This window comes from Hyposmocoma kahamanoa, unplaced genomic scaffold (genome assembly GCF_003589595.1).
Source record: "Hyposmocoma kahamanoa isolate Upper Pololo Valley unplaced genomic scaffold, ASM358959v1 192, whole genome shotgun sequence".
In the NCBI taxonomy this organism is placed as follows: Eukaryota; Metazoa; Arthropoda; class Insecta; order Lepidoptera; family Cosmopterigidae; genus Hyposmocoma; species Hyposmocoma kahamanoa.
The window spans coordinates 624165-650323 of NW_020653719.1; the positions used below are offsets into that span (position 1 = coordinate 624165).

The 26159-nt window shown below is 36.0% G+C and overlaps 1 protein-coding gene across 1 annotated transcript in view; it reads left to right on the forward strand.

The window, feature by feature from the left end:
* LOC113226639 (protein teashirt) overlaps positions 1 to 26159 on the forward strand; it is a 488243-nt gene that overhangs the window by 290901 nt on the left and 171183 nt on the right. The window contains exon 3 of the mRNA XM_026459357.1: positions 4839 to 4943. Coding sequence (XP_026315142.1) covers positions 4839 to 4943 — 105 coding nt within the window. The remainder of the gene's footprint in view (positions 1 to 4838; positions 4944 to 26159) is intronic.

Sequence of the window (26159 nt, forward strand, 5' to 3'; positions counted from 1 at the left end):
CGAAATAATGGCCTGGGCACACTTAACGATTACACCCTGGATATTAATGACAAATGGTTATTGATTTTCAAGAACAATGGTCTATTAGGTACATTTATTTCAGATTCCTGGCTTGTTATTACTAAGCGACATATGTATACTTACATACCATTACGTCAGTCTCCCAATGGGGTAGTCAAAGACCGTGTATCACCATTTACTTCGCTCTTGACAAACCTGAAGTTACTTATTTGTTAGTGTAATGTACCCACATTCCCAGTTGTTACCCGACACGAAAATGAGAGCACTCAATTCACACCGGTGTATAATGTTTCAGCACGCATCAAATGGATATATAACGTTTCCTTGATACATACGAAATAAGTATACATATAAAGTACAAAAGTATTCATATTACTTGAATGACACCATCAACCCGTTTATACGTCTCACGGCTGGACACGCGTACCCTTTCTGATGAGGGTTTAGGTTATAGTGAGACCCAATGTTTGTTGGGGACTTCATGCGTTTTCCGAGGATCGTGAATTTTCTTCGTAGTGCAGGTTTTATAACGATGTTAGCCCGGATTCGAACCGACGGGCTCTTTTTGAGAGCCGGTAGGTGAAGACGAATTTCACCTACCGGTCGTTACCATTACCTGCCAGGAGTTTAAACTCTTGAAACTGTTGGGTAATTTTCCGAAAAATTTCTAATTGTGGAATTTTTTTCGGAAAATATTCTGAAAAATTGGAAATGTTGAAAAATATTGGAAAAACATAATTCAAAGGCTCGTATTTGGTTCTGCGTTTAGAAATATCTTTTAATCATTAATAAATAAAAAATACTTATTAGCGTAAATTATAAAATAAAATAGTATACCTAAAAGCAAGTTAGGGAAAAACAAGATTTTAAATGTTAGACAGTAGCGAAAAAAGAGAATCATAGGTAAAACAAAATATTAATAATTAGAGTTGCAATGAATATTCTGTTACTGTTCGGTATTCGGCTCATTCGGCCAATTTTTTGCTATTCGACCGAATATCGAATATTAAATCACTTCGGCCGAATACCTAAAAGCAGGAGGAAGAAATAAGAAAATACAGTAATCACAAATAGTAACTATGAGAGTAAAGTTCTATGAGATCAAAAAATTATAACAAATCAAAGGAACACTACCTACTTATAATGTAATTTTATCATGAAATCATAATTAAATAATCGCTAACAAAATCAACCTAGTACTTAGCAAATGAAAATAATATTAAGTTTTTGAATGTTAATCAAACTGAAGTGGTTTAATTTAAGTTATATATGTATATGTATGTATAGTTATCTTTGCTATAATGCGGTTTGCGCGTCAATTTTCGTAAGATCATTAATCAGGCCGAATAGTTTGGCCGAATATTCGGCTAATCGGCCTCGCTCTGGGCCGAATATAAATATAAGCCATACTTATAACAACTAGAAATTTTAATATAGTTAAAGAATGATGTAATTGCTTTTTTCCTACTTCACCGCGAGAAATTTGCATTCGGTACAAACAAACAGCACTGATATTAAAATCTCGCCGAATTTGCGATTATTTTTCACTGTTTACATTTTTCTGTAATCGTTTTTATTTATTAATCATAAAAACCAAGTGACCACAACCAATCAAATCGTCTATGTGAAAGTACAGTCATTCACTAATCAATCAAGCACGGCGTTACGCGAAACGCCGCAGCATGCAGCGCGCTGCCTTCCGGCTGCGACATCTTTACAGCAGTGGGTCAGATATGGGCCGTTTTATCTGAAGTGTCAACTGTCAAATGTGGAAAAATACAGGAAAAATATAGCAAAAATCTTCGGAATAATATTATTTTTTCAAAATGATGATGATTTCCATGACCACTCATCATTCCATGATCACTCTTGAAAGATATAAAAGGTACTTTAGAAACTGAATAATAACTATGGAATAGTCAACAGTACGGTGAACTTATATTATTACAGTTTTTAACCGACTTTAAAAAATGGAGGAGGATCTCAATTCGACTGTCTTTTTTGTATGTATGTTACGCGATAACTTCGATATTTGTGAACCGATTTTCATGATTCTTTTTTTATTGGAAAGAGGGTACCTCCATAATGGTCCCATTTCTTTTTGAAGAAAATCATCCACCTCTAAGGGTGGCTGTTCACGCATGAAGTTTCTATAAATAGCGCCTACATTTTATTATAAGGAACAATTATTTTAATGGTTGATTTTGCTATTCTCTAATTCAAGACGTTTTTCTCTCTCAATACACTTTGAGTAGTGAGAACTGATTTTTATTATCTCCTGTGTCAAGTCGTGTGTAGTGGCGAACTGGGGACATTTCAATAAAACTTGGCAACTAGACGTAATTCCGCGTATTTTTGAGGTCGGTTTTTTTAGTACTCTGTACTGAGGTTATCAATCAACATATTCTTTATATAAAAATATCGTAGACAGCATAGTCAGTTTTATATTTACCTACAAATTGTAGGATATATTTTGTCATATGACATAGGTAAGCTAACTCCTCCATAGGTGTGATGGAAAGCGGTCACACAACTCTCCACTATTTTGAGTTACTTGCTTCACATCGGTCCATGGCAATTTTACTGACTTATTTGCCACCAGCTATCTGGCCGATTACCTTTCTAAGCGGGGTGGAAAAAAGCTCTGTTTCTTTGTATATATTGACGTATCGGTATCTCCACATCACTTATCCAAAATGATGCACTAGTTTTGGTTGCCGAAACGCAGGAGTTTTCAGCTTCGCTTTGAAATGCGATGAGCGTCAGATTTATTTGATGCAGCCACGTTTTCTCCCCCAAACAAAGAGATCTAAAACAAACATCTTGCATTTCATCCTTTGAAATTCGTAAAACATGTTTATTCTATTACTATTTACTTATTTAAATTACCTGCATATTTACAGGCGTAGATATACAGATTATATCAAATAAAATTAAGTTTTTCATAATACTGTTAAATACTAGGATAAAAAATATATAAGACTGTCTGCTGCTAGTATCGCACCTGCCTCTATCTTCACGAAGCACTGCATGTCGAAGTTTCGTGTTTTGTTCGCTAAAAACTTAACGCGATATAATGCAGCGGTCGCAATAACCGCGTAGTAATTTTAAACGAATTATCATGTAATATTCCAAGAAAGCCACAATACAAATTCCCAAATGTATTGACTAAAAATGACGACTTTCTTTATTTACTTCTTCATGTGTGCTAATAATTATTTCATGTATTTATTGAAAGTGAAATTACTTTTTAAGAGACGCCATGTGTCAACCACCAAATTTTTTGAAGCCATGCGGTGGATGCGTGGGTTCGGTTTCAAAATTGTGTAAAAAGTCTGACACCATAATTTCGTCGCTCCACTTACTTCATTATTCAGACACAGCGTCTAACCAGCAGCCCGATTCAGAAGTCTTCGGTATTTTAACCGAATCGTTGATTGGTTATCATTCTCGAATCGAAGGACGCTTTCCGAGCTATTCCGAACATTCGCGTTAAACGTGCGATTCGGATTCGGATACGATATCGTTATTCAATAGGGTTTACGGAATTAGTCGGTGAAATAGATTATAAGAAAAATGAAAATCCTTTTACATACATTTTTATGACTTGAAAGTCCAAAAACTTTAAAGGTCTTACATTAAAATAAATTAATAAAATTGAAGAAAATCCAGACTTTATTTAAAAAAATACGATACTTTCATATAACATCATCTGAAGTCTGCGTCTCCTAATAATATTTATCACACCTGTCATGGCGATAGTGAGGCACTCAATAATATTTATTTCAAGTGTAGATGTACGTATCGGATGCTTAGGACCACTCGATAACTTACCGAAGAAAACAATCGGACGTTCGATAATTTTCATTCGATAACTGTGTTCTGAATAACGTTTTTAACTTTTGCCTGTCGCGAAATTCGAGTAATCGTACGTGTGTGACGTCATTGTGATTCGGTTTCGAATAAGATAGTTTGACGTTCGATTCGGTTATTATGAATAAAGATGAAAAGAAATCGTACGATATCAAATCAAATCGGTCGACAACTCTAAGGTACGACAATAGAGTAATCGACCTACAGTTCGGGAACAACAGTCGAAATCAGTGAGTGAGTGATATTAACTAATGGTTTAACCTACTGCCTCTCAAGCAGAGGGTCGTGGGTTCGAATCCGGGCTCGCACCTTTTGAGTTTCTCGGAATTTATGTGCGAAATTTAATTTAATTTAATTTGAAATTTATCATGAGCTTTTCGGTGAAGGAAAACATCGTGATGAAACCTGCACGTTGAAGAAGGTTCACAGCACTCGGAAAATGTGTGAATTCCCCAACCCGCATTGGGCCAGCGTGGCGGACTATGCCCTAAACCCTCGTCTGAAAGGAGACCCTTGCCCAGCAGTGGGACGTATAAAAGGGTTGATGATGATGATGATGACGTTGATGATGATAATGATGATAGTATCGATATGCGAAGCCTCGTGACGATAGATGTAGGCACGACCCATACGACCCAAGCATTTGAATTATTGTATGTAAGGTTCATGTGCGTATCGGTGTGTGTTAGTTGCCTTACAGGTAGAATCGAAGGATAAGGCGGGGGACACAGCAGGTTTTATTTTGATTTAGTGCGGTTCACTTCAATATACCTAGATACACATACGGCGGGGGACACAGCAGGTTTTATTTTGATTTAGTGCGGTTCACTTCAATATGCCTAGATACACTTTTCACCCCTGATTATTATTCCTCTTTTGTTACTTTTTATTTCATGTACTAACCCTTTTGTATTTACGTTTATTTTGTTTTCGTGTTTTGTCAGATGGCGAACACGACGGCTTGTCCGCGTTGCTGGGATCGGCATCTCCCGACTTAGCGCTAGCTTCCGATGCCTCTGACAGTTTACCTCTGCCAGACCACGACCATGGTGAGTACAGTTGCTTTAGCTAACTGTACTTGATAACATAAATCTAAAACGTGTATTACCTCCTCAACCGTATACTGTACCTGTAAATAGGTATTGTACGTCTGCCAAACCATGTCCCTATGGTCATATATGGTTTGTACTATTACAATTGCTTTATTTTCTTATTTTACACATTTTAGGAAAACTCACTGTTATAGAGGTAGGTGCCTTCAGTATGAGTACACGATTATTAACGATTAACGAATTTCCACATTTAGAGTACAGTCATATACACAAGATACCTGAACCCCCAGCCGACTTTGTCGACCTTTTGGTTCTGAGCACAAAAATGTGGAGAAAATTGTTAAACAAACTTAATCTTTAACCTGTGAGTCGTAAAATTTATTTTGGTATGACTCCCTGGTCTCATTAGTGAATGACATTGTAAGAAAGTTTTTAAGCCAATTTGATCTTAAACGTACAGTTCTTACTTAAATACAGAATACAAATTTCAACCAGTTATGGTAAGCCGTCGTGGCCTAGCGGTATAAGGATTGCTTTGCAAATTGAGACAAGGGTGGTTCGAGTCGCATTAAAAATATTATTTAGCTATATAATATTGTATTTTTTTTCTGGATAGGTGTAAGCAATGTCTAAGTCATGTGCATACAGAACAATAATTTCTAATGTTAATAATTACGTTAAGTGCGGCATATTAAAATAAGACAGAAAACTTTGAAAGTAATTGAATTGATAAATGGGAACGAAACGTGGAACAATGCGTAATCAATCACAGAAGACACGGGCGTATGCAAACTGCAGAGCGATTTCGTGATTTGTTAATCTATCCATACCACAAACCACATAAATACTAATAATCTATACCCACCCTACCTTAGGCAATTTCTAGTGAGCAAATATTGTGATTTGTCAACGTTGACTTTAAAAAGTGAAACGATGCTGTCAAAAATATAACGTTAAAACAAAATAGTGCTCGTGGAATCGAACCACGGGTATTGTAACTGGCAGTCCATACAACAACCCGCTCGACCGATTTAGTTAGATGTTAAAAGACGAAATTTAGAATTTGTTTCAAAAATATGTTGATCATCTATTGTATAAGCAACACTCCACTGTATTGCTTATGCAATATAGTTGAAATTGCTTTAATTTTCTTTGTTCATTGCGTAAAATGGCTCTCAAACCAAAATGTATTAGGAGGTCAGGTCGCTTATTTGGTGCTACATTGATGTAATTGTAATTTTGGCAAATTTGGATAAAGGATGTTAATATGTAATTAATTAAGTCTTAATTCAATTATGCCAAAATTGCAATTAAGTCAATGTTGCACTAAATGAGCGAGGTATCTCATGTATATGACTGTACCTACTGCAGCTACCTGTACCTGTCACTATACTAATTAACTACATATAAAACTGTGCCTTTACTGACTTAAATGTATCCATTTCTTTCTCCGTTCTATTTTTATTTTATTTGATTATGCCGTAATTTGAGTACAAACTTACTGAGTAGGTAATGTAAATTATGCGCTGCTCATAAGGCTTATTATCCACCAAAGGTAGGCGAAAAAAAAAACAACGTTTTAGCAACCAATAGTATTTCTTTATCTTTACTAAGCTGCATGGAGATGTAATGTGTGAAGCCGTACTCTTCCGACGCAATCCTTGAGTGGTCGCGTCTCGTGAGGTGTAAGCGCCCAGTTACACGACGCGAAAGTTTTCACACGGCCGCCGTATGACGACCGCCCAGTTACTACGCTTTCACGTACATTAATAGCGAATCTGAATTCTATTCACTAGGCAACAACGTTTTATTTCAAATTCCTCTGAACAATACTACCGCCCAGACGACGCGCGGCCTCCGCCCGTACGCCGCACGGTCGCCGCGTAGACCAAAGACCAAAGCCAGTCTAGCCCGCGCGCCCGGGACGCTCATTTGAGTTAAAACGTAAAAGCTAAATAAATAAGCGTACTTTGCTATGACAGTTAGATGCGCACGGTCTCCGCGCGGTGACCGCGCGGCGTGAATGCGATTAAATTCGTGTCGAATAAATGCGCCCTTACTGGCTCCAACAATGTCCATCAGCTTCGTAGAAAATGCATCGATCGTGACGTCCCTCGTCGTTGAGCCGCAAGCGCCGGCCGCCCGCTGCCGCTTGCTGCTTGCCCCCCGCCTCAGTCCGCTAATGACTACCTCATCGAATGCATGTCGCTTCTTCTGCTCGACACCTACCCTACCTCATCATGTACGAAAGAATCTCATGTGCTATCCATTTAGTGCATAAAATTGTGTTGCTTATCATTATAAGCACCGTTAAATAAACCGCTGCGTTGGAAAGAAAAATCACCCGCTTTGTGCACCACCTGGACTTATAGCTTCTAAGATGATAACGCAATCAGGGCTCCATCACTCGCTCAAGGTTACGCGATAAGTACCTACTGCTGAGCACGTCGACGTCGACGCTAGCGCTTGTATAAGTCTTTCATTTATGAGCATTCGGCTCCGCACGACTGCACACGGCGGGCAACGTTATTTTCACCTCTCTAAGCGCGTGCTTAGGCTTCTTTTCCCTTGTAGTGAGCGCTTGTTGTCATTATTCAGATTTAGTAGATGGGTATTTTCGATTTTGGATGCGAGTGATGTATCTGTTACATAGTAACTATTAAGTGATCTGTGACGTAGGCAAGCAACCAAAAAGGCATTAAACACAAATTTTACTTTACTTTCTTTAAACCCAAAGAGATTTGCCTGAATATTGCTACTCCTCTAACAATAACAAAATGTTTATATTATTATGACAAAAAATTATAACAAAAATAATTAAGTTGTCAGTTCACAGCAACCACAGATATTTTTTTTATGAAACCAAGTGACGGGACGAACAAGTCGTGCCCTGGTGGTAAGCGATACACCTGTTCATAGCAGTTGCAGTGCCACTCATAACTTCAATTCGCAAAGATCTGAGGGGCGCTGCCACTGCACCCGTTTCTGAGACATAAGTTGAAAAGCCCCAAGTGCCTGTAATTTCACCAGCACCTTTACCCATCAAACCGGAACGCAATAATGTAAACATTACAGTTTCAGGGCAGAAATAGGTAAGATGCCAGTACTTCCTTGGAGAACTCTTTCAGAAGGAGCTCTATTGATACCCATTGCAAGGAAACCAATCATATTATTATCAGTGCTAGACGCTCATATCCAGACTGTTCGAATTTAATGCATGAAAATACGACTATTAAGCTAAGCGCGTTTATCCTTATTTATTTATATTATTATCAGTGCTAGACGCTCATATCCAGACTGTTTGAATTTAATTCATGAACATACGACTACTAAGCTAAGCGCGTTTATCCTTATTTATTTATATTATTATCAGTGCTAGACGCTCATATCCAGACTGTTTGAATTTAATGCATGAACATACGACTACTAAGCTAAACGCGTTTATCCTTATTTGGACTAGCTATAAAATTACCATTTTTGTGGACAAGAGCATCAGAAATATTTCAGGTTTAAATTCAGTTTATACGAATATCAATTATGCTTTAATTAATATGCCCCTTCATCCGTAAGAAAATAAATAAATGAAAAGCAGACGCCTTATCTACCCATGTAAAGATTCTTTGTTACCATCCATTGCGTGCATTTGCACTTTAAATTTATGGCTGTACAGATAACTTCCTGGCATTGGGGTACCTATTTTACATTTCTAACATGTTCAATGTTGACGTGTATCCATAGTACTTGAGACTCGACCACGTTTCATCTGCAACTTTTTTAATATTCACGTATTATCATGTCGCACCGTTAATGTAATAAGGCCACATCTGCAAAATGCTTTTGCACATAACAAAAGATCCGTAAATCTGGAGAAAACCCAGAAATGTAAGGTATATTTCTGCATTCTGGTGCAATGAAACTTTCTTGTGAATTTGTTACACAAATCCGCACCGTTTGTGTAATAAGGCCACATCTGCAACGAAAGACAACTGTTCATTTTGCAAATCCTATTTGTGTATAAATAAAAGAGTTATCCTTCACGTTAGTATTAATTACACTTCCCACTTTACATCAGGTGGTATAAAAAAAGAAAAAGTTACAAAATTTCACATATACATACATACATATAAACATAATTTTTTTCATGTAATTCATATAATATTTTATGTATTTCATATAATATTTTATGTAATAAAAGCACTTGTGAAGTATGATCATATACGTGTTTACTATACCTAGGATACCTTGGATCCACAGATTCGTAGATTTTAATAAAAAATCCTTTAGCGAATTTTAATAAAGGCCATAATTGAATAACATTGTTCGCGTTCATAAGCTGAGCAAACGACTTCACATTTTTGCTATTTTTGTTCTCTGTTAAGTCGCCCTGTAAAAGGAATAAAATTTAATATTTAACAAATCGCACCCTTCGTGTAATAAGGCCAAAAAGACAACTTTTAAGGAGAGAGATTTAAAATTTCTACGAATGAAATCGACTGCTTGTAACTTTTTATGCTTTAGTAGTAAAGTTATAAAAATTCACATAATATAGTCGTTTAGTGTAAGTGCGTATTATTTTTAGAACTGTCGTGAGATAAAAGCATTATTTTCACATGAAAAGTACTTTTACTAGCAATGGAGGTCCTTGTGAAAGAGTTCGTCCAGTAGTAGTTCGTCGAGTAGTATGAGCATCTTACTTATTTCTGCCGTGCTGTTCGTCACGTCATAAAAAACCTTTTGATGTATGATCACTTGTGACTTGATTGTTTTGAGCAATTGTACGAAATGTAGATACAAGCCGTACTAACATTATGTTATAAAGTTTTAAACTTCTATCAGTAGTAACGTTAAAGACGTGAAATTGTAAAAGACAATGCAAAGGGCGTATAGGACAGGGTGTAAGAGACGTAAACAAACAACAAGAGCAGTATGAATAATGAAATAAGTTGCGACGTAAGTTGTAGTCGTATGCATATAATAGGCACTGGCATAACCCATCAACAGTCAACAATTAGACGGTTTAAAATGTACCATTGTATTATACACGTTGAAACGTTATATGTGTGTATATATAGTTTCATTCGCACCAGTAAATAGATTTTTATCTTGACAGTTAAAGGAAATTCCTAATATGTTTACTGATGGGTGGCCCAACGTTTGCACTGATGGGGAGATTCCTGGTGCGAGTCGGCGTGGCAGATCAGCATGGTATTTGAATATTCAGTCAAGAAGGCATTACTGCTTTAGGTTTCAGTATGTACTGAAATTCAGTTAATAAAATGCTACCACCATTCGGATTTCAAAGGCGAAGTTTTAACTCCCAGGAGTAGCTAACTAAATATTATTTTTCCGCAAACTCTCTCAAAGCGGTCCGCAAATATTGCATACTGTTTATCTAATATTTTTTACTCGTGTGTTGAGTAAGAGTAAATAACAATATAGAAATAAATCGCAACCTTGCTGGATATTTTGCGGATGTAGCCTTATTACACAATAAGGCTACATTTGAAAAAAGACAACTTTTCAGGAACGAGACTTAAAGATTCTACAAACAAAATTAGTCGGTAAATTTTTTATACGTAAATAGGAGAGTTGGCTTCACTCGGAACGCGTTCCTTTGAACAAGTTCGATTATCTGATGTCAAAGGGTCCTTCACCAAACTGTGAGATATGTGCGACAACAGAAGACGTCTATCACGTGATAATGGAGTATGTTAGGAGTGAGGTGTATTCACATAAATACACAGACAATAATAGATTCCGGACTTAACGTTGTGTGCAGTAGGCGCGTGCAATAGCATCTTGGCCAGCCCCATGTCTAAGGAGGCCAGGTTGCTGTATAACGTTGTGAAATTAGTGACACCTAGATTGTAATAACTCAGTATCGTCCCTATGAAGGTGGCATACCTATAAAAATAAAACCCTCTTTAAAAATAAAGAAAAAAAAGGAGGGTTTTGCAATTTCACGTATATATATAATTTATTGTATGTATTTGTATTATTTTTGTGACTTTCATCCAATCACACGTGGCTTTATTATACCAGTACGAAATATGAAACAAATTATACTCCTGTTACCTTTGCTGGTAGGGTACACACAGTACCGTATTATTTGCTGTGTATAGGCAATTATGATCTGCCAAAAAAGGCTGTAATCGATACAATTTTTCAACTATCATTTTCAGTAGCAGTTGAGCTTCTTGTGAAAGAGTTAGTCCATTGAAGTACTGCCTTACTTATTTCTGCTACCAAGCAACAATGTGAGCATTACTGTGTTCCGGTTTAGAAGGGTGCTGGTGAAAATATAGGCACATGGATCTGTCATGGGACTGTCTATATTATATAATGTACACCTTCGTCTGCGCTGTCTCTATTTCCAAAGGCGATCAAAAACTCTACCCGCCTTGCTTTTCATAAAAGACATGACAAATAAAGCGATATCCATTAGTCCTAAATGGATTCCCACAATAGCTGATGTGCCGGTACGCCGTCAATCATTTCCGCAAAGTCCGACCAGCTTTATTAATGTCCTAACGCTAGCAAGGCTTGTGATGCCGCTTTTTCTAAAAGTATTTGTCTAAATTATATATTGTATCAATCTATTTGACCTCACATACTGGGCAATGGTTTTAGCAACTTCTTAAAAAACTTAAATTCTTATATGTGGAACAATTCCTCCTTCGTTTAACTGCCTCTGTGGCTGAACGGTTACCAAGCCGGACTGCCACGCAGAGGTCCCAGGTTCGATTCCCGGGCCGGGAGAAATATTTGTATGGCCTACATTTATTTCTCTTGTGAGTTTGGGTGTAATTTGTGGTTGTTTATGTATGTGTCCATGGCACCCGGCACACAGGATTTCCCTAGTGCGAGGCTATGTTGAGTGTGTGCGTTATTATTTAAAAATAAATAAATATAAAATCCAACATCGCATTTCACCGTAGCTCTATTTTTATCCTAGAGCGCAATCAAGACCTCAATTTTGTAACTTATCATATCACTCGACTCTACTCAAACAGAAAGTAATTCTATAGCACAAACAATAACAACCTAACTACAAGGGCCCAAGTTAAATTACCGCCGAAATCCAATTACCTACCTTCGCGATTTTCTAGTATTTCAGAGGAATTATTTTCTAACAATCCTGTATTATAATAATAATAGACTTCTAGGATATTTTAATGGCGATCAGTGCCTGCGTTAATAATTCAACATCTTTTAATTTCGCAAAACATATATTTTTTTATAATGTCAAGTGCCGGGACGAACAAGTCGTGCGCTTGATAGTAAGCTACACGCCTGTCCATAACAGTTGCAGTGCCACTCGAAGCTTTAAATCGCAAGGATCTGAAAGGCACTGTCACTGCGCCCGTCACCCTGAGACATAAGTTGACAAGTCTCATGTCCCTGTACTTTCACCAGCGCCCTTACCCTTTCAAAACCGGAAAACAGTAATGCTGATATTACTGCTTAGTGGCAGAAATAGGTAAGGTAGCAGTACTTCCCTGGACGAACTCTTTCACAAGGAGCTCTATTGCTACTAAAAAAAGTGTAAAGGTTTCAAAGAATAATAAAAAAATTACCATTTTTAAATCCAATTTTTATAAGCGTATATGTGTATAAAGAGGTAGAGGTAAAGGCGGCTTTCTACGGTCCATGATTTTACCGATCACCAACGCGCTCGTACTTGCGCACCAAGGAAAAGGGCTCATCCGTGGTAAGGCAGACGCGCCCAATGCGGTGCATGGAGCAACGCATAGCTAAAAATGATTGGGGTCGGTGTGCGATAATGGTTTGTCATTCTATAATGAATTATTTTTTTAATTTGAAAAGTGCAGGTCCAGTTCGTATTCGTCGGCTCTCTCTGTAAAATCACAGGCCGTGGGAGACTGCTCTTAGAAGCTTCAAATTCAATCATCGCTCACCTTTCATACATACGTATACATCAACTTCCACAGATACACAGTCATGTTCACATTGTTTGCAAAAGTAAGAACATTCACCGCAATCCTATATATTGTAAAATTAATTTTTCTTCCTACTTCACTACTTTATTTTTATTTTTCATTCTATAAGTAAAAATTCTAAACTATCATAATTGAACTTCTTTACTTTTATCCTTTCCAATTTCGTTATTCTCGAAGTAGTAAAAGGATACTTTGATTACTGGTGAACCAGATCTAGCTTATAGCAGGTCATTATAATTATTTAATCTTTAGACTATATGGCTTTCCAGTACTACGTGATATAAGAGTGTTACATATTCGCAGAATGTCCATAAAAGTTTCAGAAATTATGTTTAAATTTGATAAAGCGAATTTCGTTTAGTGGCGGTATCTTTTTCAAAGCAGGACGCAATGTATGTATGTTGAGTGAATGCGTTATGTATAAGTTAATACTTGTTTCAGAATATCATTGTGAAACAAGTATTAACGTTATGCAAATTATTTTGTACATTGCAGTCTTCAATCAAAAGGGACAATTTTAAAGCTTCATAATATATTAACTGCAAATATTAAACCGCGTCTAATAATTAACATCATTATTATATTAATTTTTGTAAAGTTTTTATGGCATAAAGTTATAAAATTTCACATATACATAATTCATATTATTTTTATGACTTTCATCTAATAAAAGCACTTTTGACGTATTATCACATATGACACCAAGGATAAATTTTACTGCATTAATGGTTATTACTCTATATTCTATTTTTTATGACACTATTGTGTTAACTGACATTAGTCAATTATTCACTTTAAAATGCTTATTACTTAATTATCACATTAAAAAAAATTAAGTTACCGATTTGACTTGAGTATAATCGATTAAAGAACAAAATGGCAACACTAAATGATATTGGTGGGATTAAAAAAGGAAAGAAAGAGGAAGGACAGATTAGGTTAGTGGATGCCAGTTGGTGCTCCTTTGTGAATATAGTGTTCTGTGAGTTTGTGAGATTAGCGAGGGAGAACGGGGGAAAGACGTTTTTCAGAAATATACTTTTAGTGTGTCTATGAACCTATCGTTTTATTTTAATGTATTCGCCATGCTAACAATTCTTAGGTTGCAATCATGATCTGGATGCATTCACTGTACATCACAATCGAAGAAATGGTGATTGAAATGTATCTATCACTTTTGTTAACTGTTAACTAGAATCTTTTACGCCTTGTACAATAATATATATATATATATATATATATATATATATATATCATTCAATATCATTGGTTCTTGTTATTGTGGAGAAATAATTGAAGATGACAATTTACTTGTATATCGGTGTAGCGAAATATTATTTCTTAATGCCATGCTTGTATACTGGTATCTGTTGTCATCTTCTAGTATTATTGTTGGTCATAGCCAATAACGCTAAAACTATTCTTTTATTTCCTCACGTGGTGTTTGGCGGGAAGAAATGTTATAAATAAGCGCAGAATATTTTTGTATGCTCTCATTTTCCATTGTACTCCGGCCCAAGAAATAAACCATCGCAAGGACGTTTTATTTAATACTCTGTATTACATTGACGGTGATTTTTAATTTTTAATTGTAAATAGATAGCCGTTGAATCTGTCTGGAATATTCTAAGATTGTCATAAAAACTACACGACAAGCTACACGTTGATGGATATTATTAAGTAGCCCTTACAGGACGTCACATGATACTTTACAATAATCCACCTACTTAAATAGTATTTTCTGTGCTTTAACTGTAACATGCAAATAAATTATTAGTCTTTGACTAAGTGGCACTGGGGGCGATATTCAAACAAAAGTTTATAGCTTAATGTGCTGATGACTGTACCTCGTCAAGTCGTACTACAACATCAGAGTAGAGAGCAAAGTCGTATATGTCTCAACTACAGTTGCACTCATCTCATACCAAACATCAAATATACGGAATGCAACGATATCTACATGCGATTGCAATCCATAGTTCCTATGTATTTTACGACCTCTGTGGCTGGCGGTTTATATTGTGAGCACTGTCCATTTCGAAAATGATTTTTTCTAAATTGGTTCTGGTCTGGTTGTTCTGGGAAGTGTCCCAGAATTCCGTTACTCTGATACTCAATAGTACAGGGAATTCCCTAGTTTGAGACCAGGCAATTAGACCAGTCAAGATATGACACGAAACTTATTTAGTAATTAAATTTCAAGTTGAGATTCTCAGAATTCGCAAGCAATAACGTCCTTCGGGCATGTTTCATCCACAAACATAAACTCTGCGGATGTGAGAGATACAGGTGACAAATATGGCGGTTTGGACGAGGAGTGGGGACGCAGGGGAGCGGGGAGGGAATCAACCACATTTGATTCTGTTTTCCTTCTTGAGCGCAGATGCGTGTGTCGAAAGCGAAGTAGGCTTTCATATTGCAATATAAAAGACATCAATATGATGAGGAAAATTCGCTCTCTGTTAGGAGAAACGAATCCTCCAAAACTGTATTTATATATACGTTGTACTATAGGGCTTAATTTGTTCTACAATGATCAAAGTTTGATTGGTATGAGATTTGAAATCGTCTGTTTTTCAAAAACAGACTTTGTAGTTGAGGCTATCAGCGCAAAAGTGATGTAACCCCATAAAACGCGTATACATATAAGATGAGGGGTTTAAAATTAGCCAAATCCATTTTATAAATATTATAATATATGACTAATAAATTTTAATAATCTTAATTTTTTTTATAGATGAAAATAGTATCCAAATTATAATAGTCATGTACTTTAGTATCATTTAAAGCGGTATTGTAGAAAATTAAAATAAATATGGCTTACTTGTGCATATTGGTAAAACTCCGTGTCACCGGTTATCATGGACACATAAACAACCACAACTGTCATGGATTAACTTGTCGCTTATCACCAGATACACGACGTTTTTCCAGTACTTGAAATCTTTAAAATAGCTTTCCGACAGACTCTTTGGAAGAACGCCGGTAGTGGACAAAATGCGGGCACCATAAATATTATATTTTTTATATTATGTTTTTTTGTCTCTTTTGCCTGTTGGCAGATTTTAACTACAATGACGAGAGAAATACATGTAAGCAAACAAATATTTCTCCGCGTCCAGGAATTGAACACGAGACGTCTGCGTGGTAGACCAGCATGGTGATCGTTCGGCCACGGATACAGCTAATAGTAATGATGCACCAAAAAAAGATAAGCGAGAGAAAAACAAGAGACTATATATATCCTAAATGTAATAAAGCAAGAGGTTGAAAAGACCACCACCAAAGGTGCAATCACAATCGTCGATGTTTGGTAGAAAGGGCGAAAGCGCTATTTTGTCAAAATTGCATGTTTTAGGTTTCCACGACTATTTTAAATGTTTACATTCTGTTTTAAATTCAATTTTAACACGTTCATCACCGAGGTGGATCAAAATGACCGGCATCTCATTTACCTATTGGGGCCGTCGGAGATTAAAATGACCGGCACGACGCACCTAACTTTCGATGCTCATTCACGCCGCATGTGGCAAACGCTACCTATTTAACCATATAACATGATCTGCGTGGCCCTGACGCTGCTGTTGCTAGTTGGTTTTTAGGGTTTTTGATGGCATACGCACTTTTCTAGACCAAGAGGAAAAAATATTCACATTTCGAATAAAAACGAAATACTTTAATTTTAAATTGGATTTAAAATTTACAAACTAAGCAGAAAGTGGTTAAATGTGAAATACCAATCTCAAATGAAAGACGTACGTCAGTTTTAGGTAAACATCGATCGAACATGACATGTACATACTCGTCCCGGCATAGCGACTGGCGCGGCCTAAACGCAATAATTATCACGTTTAAGCCGCGCCGGGTTGAAATGCCCGGCACTAAATATAATCCCAAAGTAGAGCCAAATAATAAAAGATCGCGAACAAATTTATATACGTATACAAATGAGACCAAGAACAATAATATAAGCCAATTGTAGTCCGCGACGAAGGTGTTAAAACTTCAATTTATTTATTGAGATTTTTTGTGAACTAACTCCACTACTTTTGTTATGATTATGTATACAAAGATCGAACACACAGAAAATTTTTTTTCGTCGATCCGGTGGGACTTGAACCCGCCTCCATACTGCACCGTAGCATTGCTCTAACGATGAATGCCGAAAGTCACTACAAAGATCTATAACTAAAACACATAGGAGAATTTCGATGACTCGGTAACTGAACCCGTGGCTCAGATGATTAGAGTAATGCTACGGTGCAGCATGGACGTGGGTTCAAGTTCCACGGGGTCGACGAAGATACTTGTGTGTTCGATCTTTGTATTCACAATCATAACTTAAATTTAATTAAAACCAGAATTGAATTTTAAAACAGGACGTAATAAATATATCAAAACAGTCGTTAATAAAACATGCACTTCTGAATTATTATTTTTTAAATGGCGCTTTCTACAAAATACGATGATGTAGATATTTAAAAAAGATTTACGCCAGTCTACTAAGACGTAGAGGCATCGACGCGCATCGCTTTGAACCGAAAGAGCTTGGAAAACATCCCGGACGCCACAAATTACTCTTCGCGGCTGTTACTGACACTGAGATTACAACCAGGCGAACAGCGGAAAGCGATTTTGTCGCAAAAAACGAATGTGGAAGATATTAAAAATAATTATATATATATTAAAAAAACTACAAAAAATTGTTACATCTATTTGCCAAGTTTTATTGAAATTGGTTAAAGAAAACTGATTGAAATCTAATAAACCGGATTCATTCCCTGATTTGCAATCCTTAGCTTCCTAAAACTCAGCAAACTACAATGGGAAAAGCTACATGCCCAATGTACTTAGTATTTATATGCTTTGTATGAAAAACGTATTTTCTACATACATAATGGTGATAAAGAATATAATAATAGCGCTACATTTAAATGCGATATTTTCATAATAATGTACACTGGGAGTGTATGTGATCATAGGAATAAAATTGCCTGGGTCTGAATCACTTCACATATTATGTACATTTTGATGTACACCGCGCTTCAGGAGGTTAAAGGTGGAATATTTTCTTCAAATTTGAATGTGACTACCATTAACGTATCCCCTTTCCAACAAAAAAAAGTCATCCAAATCGAATCCCAAATATCGGAGTAATCGCGTAACATACACACGAAACAAAAGTACAGTCGAATTGGGAGAAAAAATAAAGAACTGATGAGTATTTTTAACATTAGCCCGTATTTAAAGAAGACTGATAACAAGAATTTCTCAGTACAATAACCTAAACGACTGCTGGTCATGGAGTAATAAAAATAATAATAATATACATAGTATAACAGAACTCAAAGATGAAGTAACTAGTATTTGGAAGTAACAAGAAAAAGTATAAGTTGCTCCTATAGAACTTCCACAACAGACGCCTGTTGTGGAAGTTCTATAGGAGCCCAATCATCCCCAATCATCTTCTCCATAGCCTCAAATTATTAGATTTTAAAGAAACCTTTTGTATTACATTGTAAAAAGCTGTAATTTTAAATACATACCGAATTGTCAGAAAGTTCATGCCGACATAAATATGACGAAGTGGGCTCTTATTTACAATGCACCCTCCACATAGATATACACCATAACAAAATTACTTGATGTTGGTCTGTAAGTGTGGTTAAAACCTACAAACAGGCTGAGAAAATGAAACAAAAAAAAAAACAGTAACATTTATAGTATAATATTATATTTATAATATTAGTAATATTATTTTATGGTGCCCTCATTTAGACCACTACCGGCGTTATTCCAAAAAGTTGGTCAGAAAGCTTTTTTTTTGATGAAAAATCTAAAATTTCATTTCATATGAAAATATGAAATGAAAAAAATTGTATCAAGCAACGGGATGAACAAGTCGTGTACCTGGTGATAAGTGACACGCCTATCCACGCCAGTTGCAATGCCATTCAGAATAAATAGCAAAGATCTGAGGGGCACTGTCACTCTGCCCGTCACCTTGAGACATATGTTGACAAGTCTCATGTGCCTGTAAGTTTGCCAGCACCCTTACCATTCAAAACCGAAACGCAGTAATGTTCACTTTACTGCTGTATTATTATAACGTCATAAGCTTAATTGAAATATATATCTCAAGCACAAAAACAAACTTTCTATAAAGCATGATTTCCTGTCCGCTGTATTTCTAGCCACGAGTTAAAGTTTATTCCACCTCAAGGAGTGTTTACCACTCAACGAAAGTAGGTCGATGCTACCTCGACAATGGCTGCATAAAATGTTGTAAACTCGGTGTTTTATCGCTTTTAAAAAATACAATGCCCTGTGGTCAATTCTGCGCAAACCTGCAGCATTTTCTGAATGCGAGTTCCAAATTCGAAGTTTTATTTAAATATTATTAAATAATCCATAAATTCATGTTTATCAATCTGTAAGCGATGTCCTTATATTTTTTTTAAGCTGGTACAACCTTGTAAAGACGTGACGGTTAATCTTATTTATTTATTGTACATGAAAGTGCAAATAAAATACTTTATTCACCTATATACATAAAACAAATCATCGTTATGTACATGTTATGTATAACTTTCACATGCCCTGAACATAAGTTTTAACGTAAGTTAAAAATGTAAATTAAGTATGAATACAAAGATCGAACTCTCAGAAATATATAAGCTACGGGTCCAGTTACCGAGTCGTTGAAATTCTTCTTTGTTGACAGTGAGAAAATGCAGCTGCTGTGAGAAGGTTATTCAAAAATCTCACTAGATGTCACTAGCGGCGACGAATGCCGAAAACTCAGTACAAACATGTATAACAAAAACACGTAGGAGAATATTGACGACTCGGTAACTGGACCCTTGGGTCAGATGGTTAGAGCAATGCTACCGTGCAGCATGGACGTGAGTTCAAGTCCCACCGGGTCCACGAAATAATTTTTTTTTTTTTGTGTGTTCGATCTGTGTATTCACAATCGTAACAAAACTAGAGCAGTTATTTCACAAAAAAATCTCAATAAAATGTAAATTTAGTAATAGATCAGTCAGCAAAGTCCTGTCTTCGCTTTCGCTGAGAATAAAAATTTTAATTTTACTGCACATAAAACCTATAGGATTTGTGTACTGCGTAGAGTATGAATCAAAATGATGAGCAACAGTGCCTTTGTGGTCATTCAACCGCGTAGCGAACCGGAGCAGTTTCTGGAAATCCTTTTGTATCTTTTGTATTTATAATCTTTTTAACTTTCAAATATTTCTATTCATATTCTAAAATTAATCCAAAATATTCTAAATTTAAATAATTTTTGTGTTGTAGCCTCTCAAGCAGAGGCCTTGGGTTTGAATTCGGGCTCGCATATGCGGGCGCGGGCTGAGATAGGCGGAATTTATTTGATAAATTTAATTTTAAATTTATCGGGCTTATGATATATATGGGTTGCTGATGATAATCTAAATTTAAATGTTCTTTTTGACGCCTGTTTGTGACGTAAATGTTATTCTTTAGTAGCAGTAGAGCTCCTTATGAAAGAGTTCGTTCTGGGAAGTACTGCCACTTTATCTATATCTGCCGGCGTTTGATCGCATCAACGAGGTGGCCATTCGACCGGGCCGTTTCACGAGATCACACGATTATCGAACTTCCTCTTAAGTAGATCGATTGTTTGACCAGCTGTTTGACTGCTGCAATCATGCTCGCAATGGTCGTATGAACGAAATTGAATTATTCTGCATTTTATTGAAATACAAAAATTGTTATGTCCTTATTGTATAACCCCTTAGAAGATTTTATAGATTTAAAATTAGCAAAATTTATTTCATTTAATCATATATGACCAATATATAATATTTTTATAAATGAAAATGGCATCCAAATGTACAAAAATATGAACTTTAGTATCATTTAAAGTAATATCGTAGAACAGAAATTATTTCTTTTTTCTTTTTTTTATTTATTAGGTTCATCAACAGTTGTTACATCAAATAACATGTTCAATTTGCATTGTTATTAGTATTATGCCAAGTTGCACAACTAATGACAGATGAAACACAACTTGCATTAAACAGATTAGTCTTAACATTTCAATGCTATGATAGCGAATACAATTACAAACGAAACAGAAAACAATATAGATAATTGATAGATAAAAAACATGAAAATCAATAATAATACTTAAAGATAAGATGTTTACGTGCTAATTATTTCTCTACGGAGACCGGTTAGCGAGCCCGAGAACGAATCCACTGTGGCACTGTGCTCATTGTGTAATCTAGACAGGCGGCAGACTGGTGAGTTCAGACCTAGTTTAGTTCTTCTAAATGTTGGCGACAGAAGGGCGACAATCTTACGACGAGGGTATCTACGCGGAATTGTAAATTTGAACGTGGCTGTCAATTGCGGACAATCAATTTTGTTATTTAAAATTTTGTGTAAGAAACTTAGGTCCGAAAGATCTCTGCGCTTTTAAAGCGATATCATTTGAAACATTTTCAGTCTTGGTTTATATGAGCGAATTCTTTTAGCTGCTCCAGCTGCATAGATCAGGCTACAAATAAAGCGTTTCTGTACCCTCTCCAGCCTAATCACATGTGTTACGTAATGAGGACGCCAGACTATAGGTCCATATTCTAAAATGCTTCGAACAAAACAATTGTACAGGATAATTTTTGTCTCTGGATTCTTAAAATTTTTTGAGTTACGTAGTACAAAGCCTAAAGTTCTGGAAGCCCTGAGATATATCTTTTCAATAAATATATAAGGGTACGAAGGTGAGTTTAGAGTCTAGTATAACACTTAAGTATTTGATTGATTGCAGACAAGTACCATTCATGCGTTAACGGTAAACAAATTGTTTTATGATACGAGTGAAGGATATCTGAAAGCACTTACTTATATTCTACTCCATACCACTCTTTTTACACCAGCAATATATTTTGTCTATGTCTATTTGAATCAGCATCTGAGTCAGCAACATATTTTATGTCTCTGAGAATCTTTAGATCGTCTGCGTACAGAAAAGGTGTTGAGTTACTCAATATCATCGGTATATAATTTATAAATATATTAAAAAATAATGGACCTAAATGGGATCCCTGTGAAATACCAGACGTTATTTTTATAGAGCTCGATTTGTAACCATTTACCACAACATAAAAAGAACGATCACTTAAGTATGACTGGCACCAACTGAGCATAGGATCTGCGATACCGTATGAGCAGAGTTTAGAAATCAGCAATCTGTGGGGAACCCTATCAAACGCTTTACTGAAATCCGTGCAGATAACGTCAACCTGGTTACCGGCATCCACGGACTAGAACAGCTTTTCCACAAAGGTTACACCACTTTTGCTCGGATAGCCTCCATTAATTTATACTCTAGCCAAATTCGATGTAGAATACATGTTAACAACCAAAATCATATGATTTGGGTTATCACCTGACTGTTGTACAGTTACCACAATTTCAATTTTCCCTGAAATTATTCTTTTTTAAATATCAAGTGACGGAACGAACAAGTAGTGCGCCTGATAGTAAGCTATACATCTGTCCATAACAGTTACAGTGCTACTCAGAGCTTTAAATCGCTAAGATCTGACTGTCCCTGCGCCCGTCATCCTGAGACATAAGAGCGGTTACAAACGGCGACTTTTAACAGCGATGCAAACGCGATCGCAGTAGCGATGCAGTTGCTAATCGTCTACCTTTACATACGCTCGTGATTTTAGCCAGTGATGCAAATGCGATGCAAACCCGATACAAACGCAATGCACGTTTTAAATTAATTAAATAATTTATTTGTTCGATGTATTTATTAATTTCACTTCTAAATTAACACATTTCAATTTACAATTAACAAGTCTCATATATCTCATATACCTGACAAGTCTCATATTCCTGTAATTTCACCAGCACCTTTACCCTTCAAAACCGGAATGCAGTTATGCTGATAGACATTACTGCTTGGCGGCAGAAATAGGTAAGTTGGCAGTACTTCCCTGAACGAACTCTTTCACGAGGAGTTCTACTACTACTAAAAGTCTTATACTCTAGCCAAATTCAATATAGAATGTTTAATGACAAAACGTTGCTAGGCAACCAATGACAGCATAGAAAAAGCATTACTATTTATTTATTATTTTTACCCGACTTCAAAAAAGAAGGAGGTTTTCAATTCGACTGTATGTTCTTTTTTTTCTTTTTTCTTTTTTTTTGTATGTATGTTACGCGATTCCGGTATTTATGAACCGATTTTCATGATTCTTGTTTTGTTGGAAAGGGGGCAATTCTATAGTGGTCTCATTTTATTTTGAAGGAAATCATCCACCTCTAAGGGTGACTGTTCACGTATGAAGATTCATTTTTATATATAGCGCCTAACTTTAATTTAGGAGCAATTATTTTAATGGTTGATTATGCTATTTCTCCAATTCAAGGCGTTTTTCTCTCAATATACTTTGAGTAGTGAGAACCGATTATTATTATCTCCAGTGTCAAGTATAGTGTCCTGTACAGTGGCGAACTAGGGGATATTTCAATAAAACTTGGCAAATATACGTAATTCCACGTACTTTTGAGGTCGTTTTTTTAGTACTCTGTTCTGAGATTATTTGCATAACAACTTTTTTTTAGTAACGACTGAAGATAAATGAATATTTGAACGTTTAATCAACATTTTCTTCTTGTCTTAATTTCGGGTGCAGTACATAAAAATCACCTTCTCGCAACAATGTAATGGAAGTAACGTTCGTGCTTCTATTTCGACGTCAACATTTAGAGCTCCTAAGCTAGGCGCGAGGCGATAACTGCATTATGCAGTTAACGTCGACTGTCGGTAATCGAGAACGACTGCATGCAGTCGGTTCACGGACTTCACGCGTACAGTTCGTTCAGTAGTAGCCTAAGGCTACATGTGGTCATACGTCAAAAGTATTTTTTATCACATGAAAGTCATAAAAATCATACGAACTACATAAAACCAATGTATTTCTAAATTTAGTAACTCTCAAAAAAAAGTTATCGACTTATTTCCTTCGTGGAATCTTTAGCTTCCAGTTGGATGATGCGAAAGATTTCCGATCAGCCAGTTACCGTGCTTTCACGTACATTAATGGCGAATCTGAATTCTATTTAGTAGGCAACAACATTTAAATACCTCTGAATAATACAACCGCGCGGTTGCCGCGTAGACCAAAGACAAGCCAGCCTCCTTTTAAAACGTAAAAGCTAAACAGATAGAGCGTAATTTGCCACGACAGTTAGATGCACGCGGTCGTTGCCGGAGACCGCGCGGCATGAGCGCGATGAAATTCGTGTCGAGTAAATGCGCCCTGAAACTTGTCTCCAGAAAAGTTGTCATGCAGATGTGCCATTATTACACCAAGGGTGATATATTATGTTAAGCTGCCGCTGTTAGTTGAAGGGGCGCATGTGACATTTTTTTTTAATTGCTATGTATACTGCCGTGAACTGCAAATAATCAGTACATAGTACTAAAACACCGACCTCAGAAGTTCGTAGAATTACATCTATTTGCAAAGTTTTATTGCCACTCTTAGAGGTGGAATATTTTCTTCAAATTTAAATGGGACCACTACTGAGCTATCCTCTTTCCAACAAAAAAAGAATCACCAAAATCGGTTTACATTTGTTGCCGGAGTTATCGCGTAACATACATACAAAACAAACATACAGTCGAATTGAGAACCTTCTCCTGTTTTAGTCGGTTAAAAAAGGCCGATCTGTCAATATTTTTATTTTTCTAAGGTGGATAAAATATGTAATGACCGCAAAAGAAAAGTAGATTTTTTTAAATTTCTTTCGCTAAACATTATTTTCTCGGTTTTCAGTTTTTGTTACAAGCACCCTTTAAACTGCCGCCGGCAGTACGTGAGATTACTGTTGAGTTCGACTCGCTCTCTTAATTTACATTTGAGTGACGTTACAGAGCTACAAGTTTAAAAGAAAACTTAAAAAACTATTTTAAAAAAATCGAAAACAAATCTTAAGTACACGCAATAGGGACAGTCAAATACAACGAATGAATCGCAACACTTCCGCAGTCGCGTCACACAGTGACAAATAACCGCACTGTCTCTCATTGCTACACGGGTGACGTTAATTGAATTTACTTTTCAAAAGTCAGCTTTATTTTGAATACCCACATTGCTTTTCATTCGTACGAATTGGGTATATGACGTGATGTTTTTGCTCATAATATATTCTATTCTATTCTATTCTATTCTCACCGTTCATTCATTACTGATAAAGGTATTGATTTTAGGTCTTCTCACGTTTAGATCAGTTATTTTCTTGACCCGTTAACAAATTAGGCCGCCTGTTATCCATCAAATCTGATGTATTTATACGAAAAACAGACAAAAACTCCAAACAATACTGTGTGGAGTTTTTGCCTGTTTTTCGTTTTACATTCCTGTGGATTCTCCCTACTAAGGATGCGCACTATGATTCGGTGTTTATGAAAAGAAGGATGGCAAAAGCAGACCCAATATCAACGAAGTGCCGTTCATGGACTTTGCTAGTATAATTTTACGTTTTAGTTTATGCCTGGTTATCAATTTATTTTTGTATAATTTTAGAAGTCGGGAATAAAGAAATTGCAAAACAATTTAAGAATAGATGCAAGAACACAACGCAATTGATCCAGTTTGACCATAGATTAGGTAACGTTCTTGTACGTACATTTAATTTTAAGCATTATTGAATGTTTATCTACCCAAAGTACCGGTTATTTTATAGTGCACATATAAAACATTAAAGCTATAAAATACCTAATAAATTAAACAATATGACAAAAATGTTTAGAAAAAATACGAAAGTTAGCAGAGGAACATTTTGACAAGAGGACTCTTGCCAATGTCAATGTGGCTTTGAGATTGAGAACAGTATGACCATTTGTGGTAGATTTCTGCCATTTGGGTAGATTTAATTTTTAATAATTTTCATTGCGTCAGAACATGTTAACGTTGTATTAAATGTGGAAGAGTTTGGCAGATTTAGGAACATTCAGCAAGTTCTTTATAAATTTTATTAACAAACTGAAAACTTGTTGCTTCCTGCTACTATGAACATACATCTGAACCGAAATACAGGACAATGTTATAAACATAACCTATATCAAGTTTATAACCCCCCGCTTCTACGGGCTGTACTCAATTAGCTTTTTTGATGCTTTTATAATGAATCACTAGTATTGATAGGTCTATTTAATGAACGTCGTCAAAAACACTGGGTC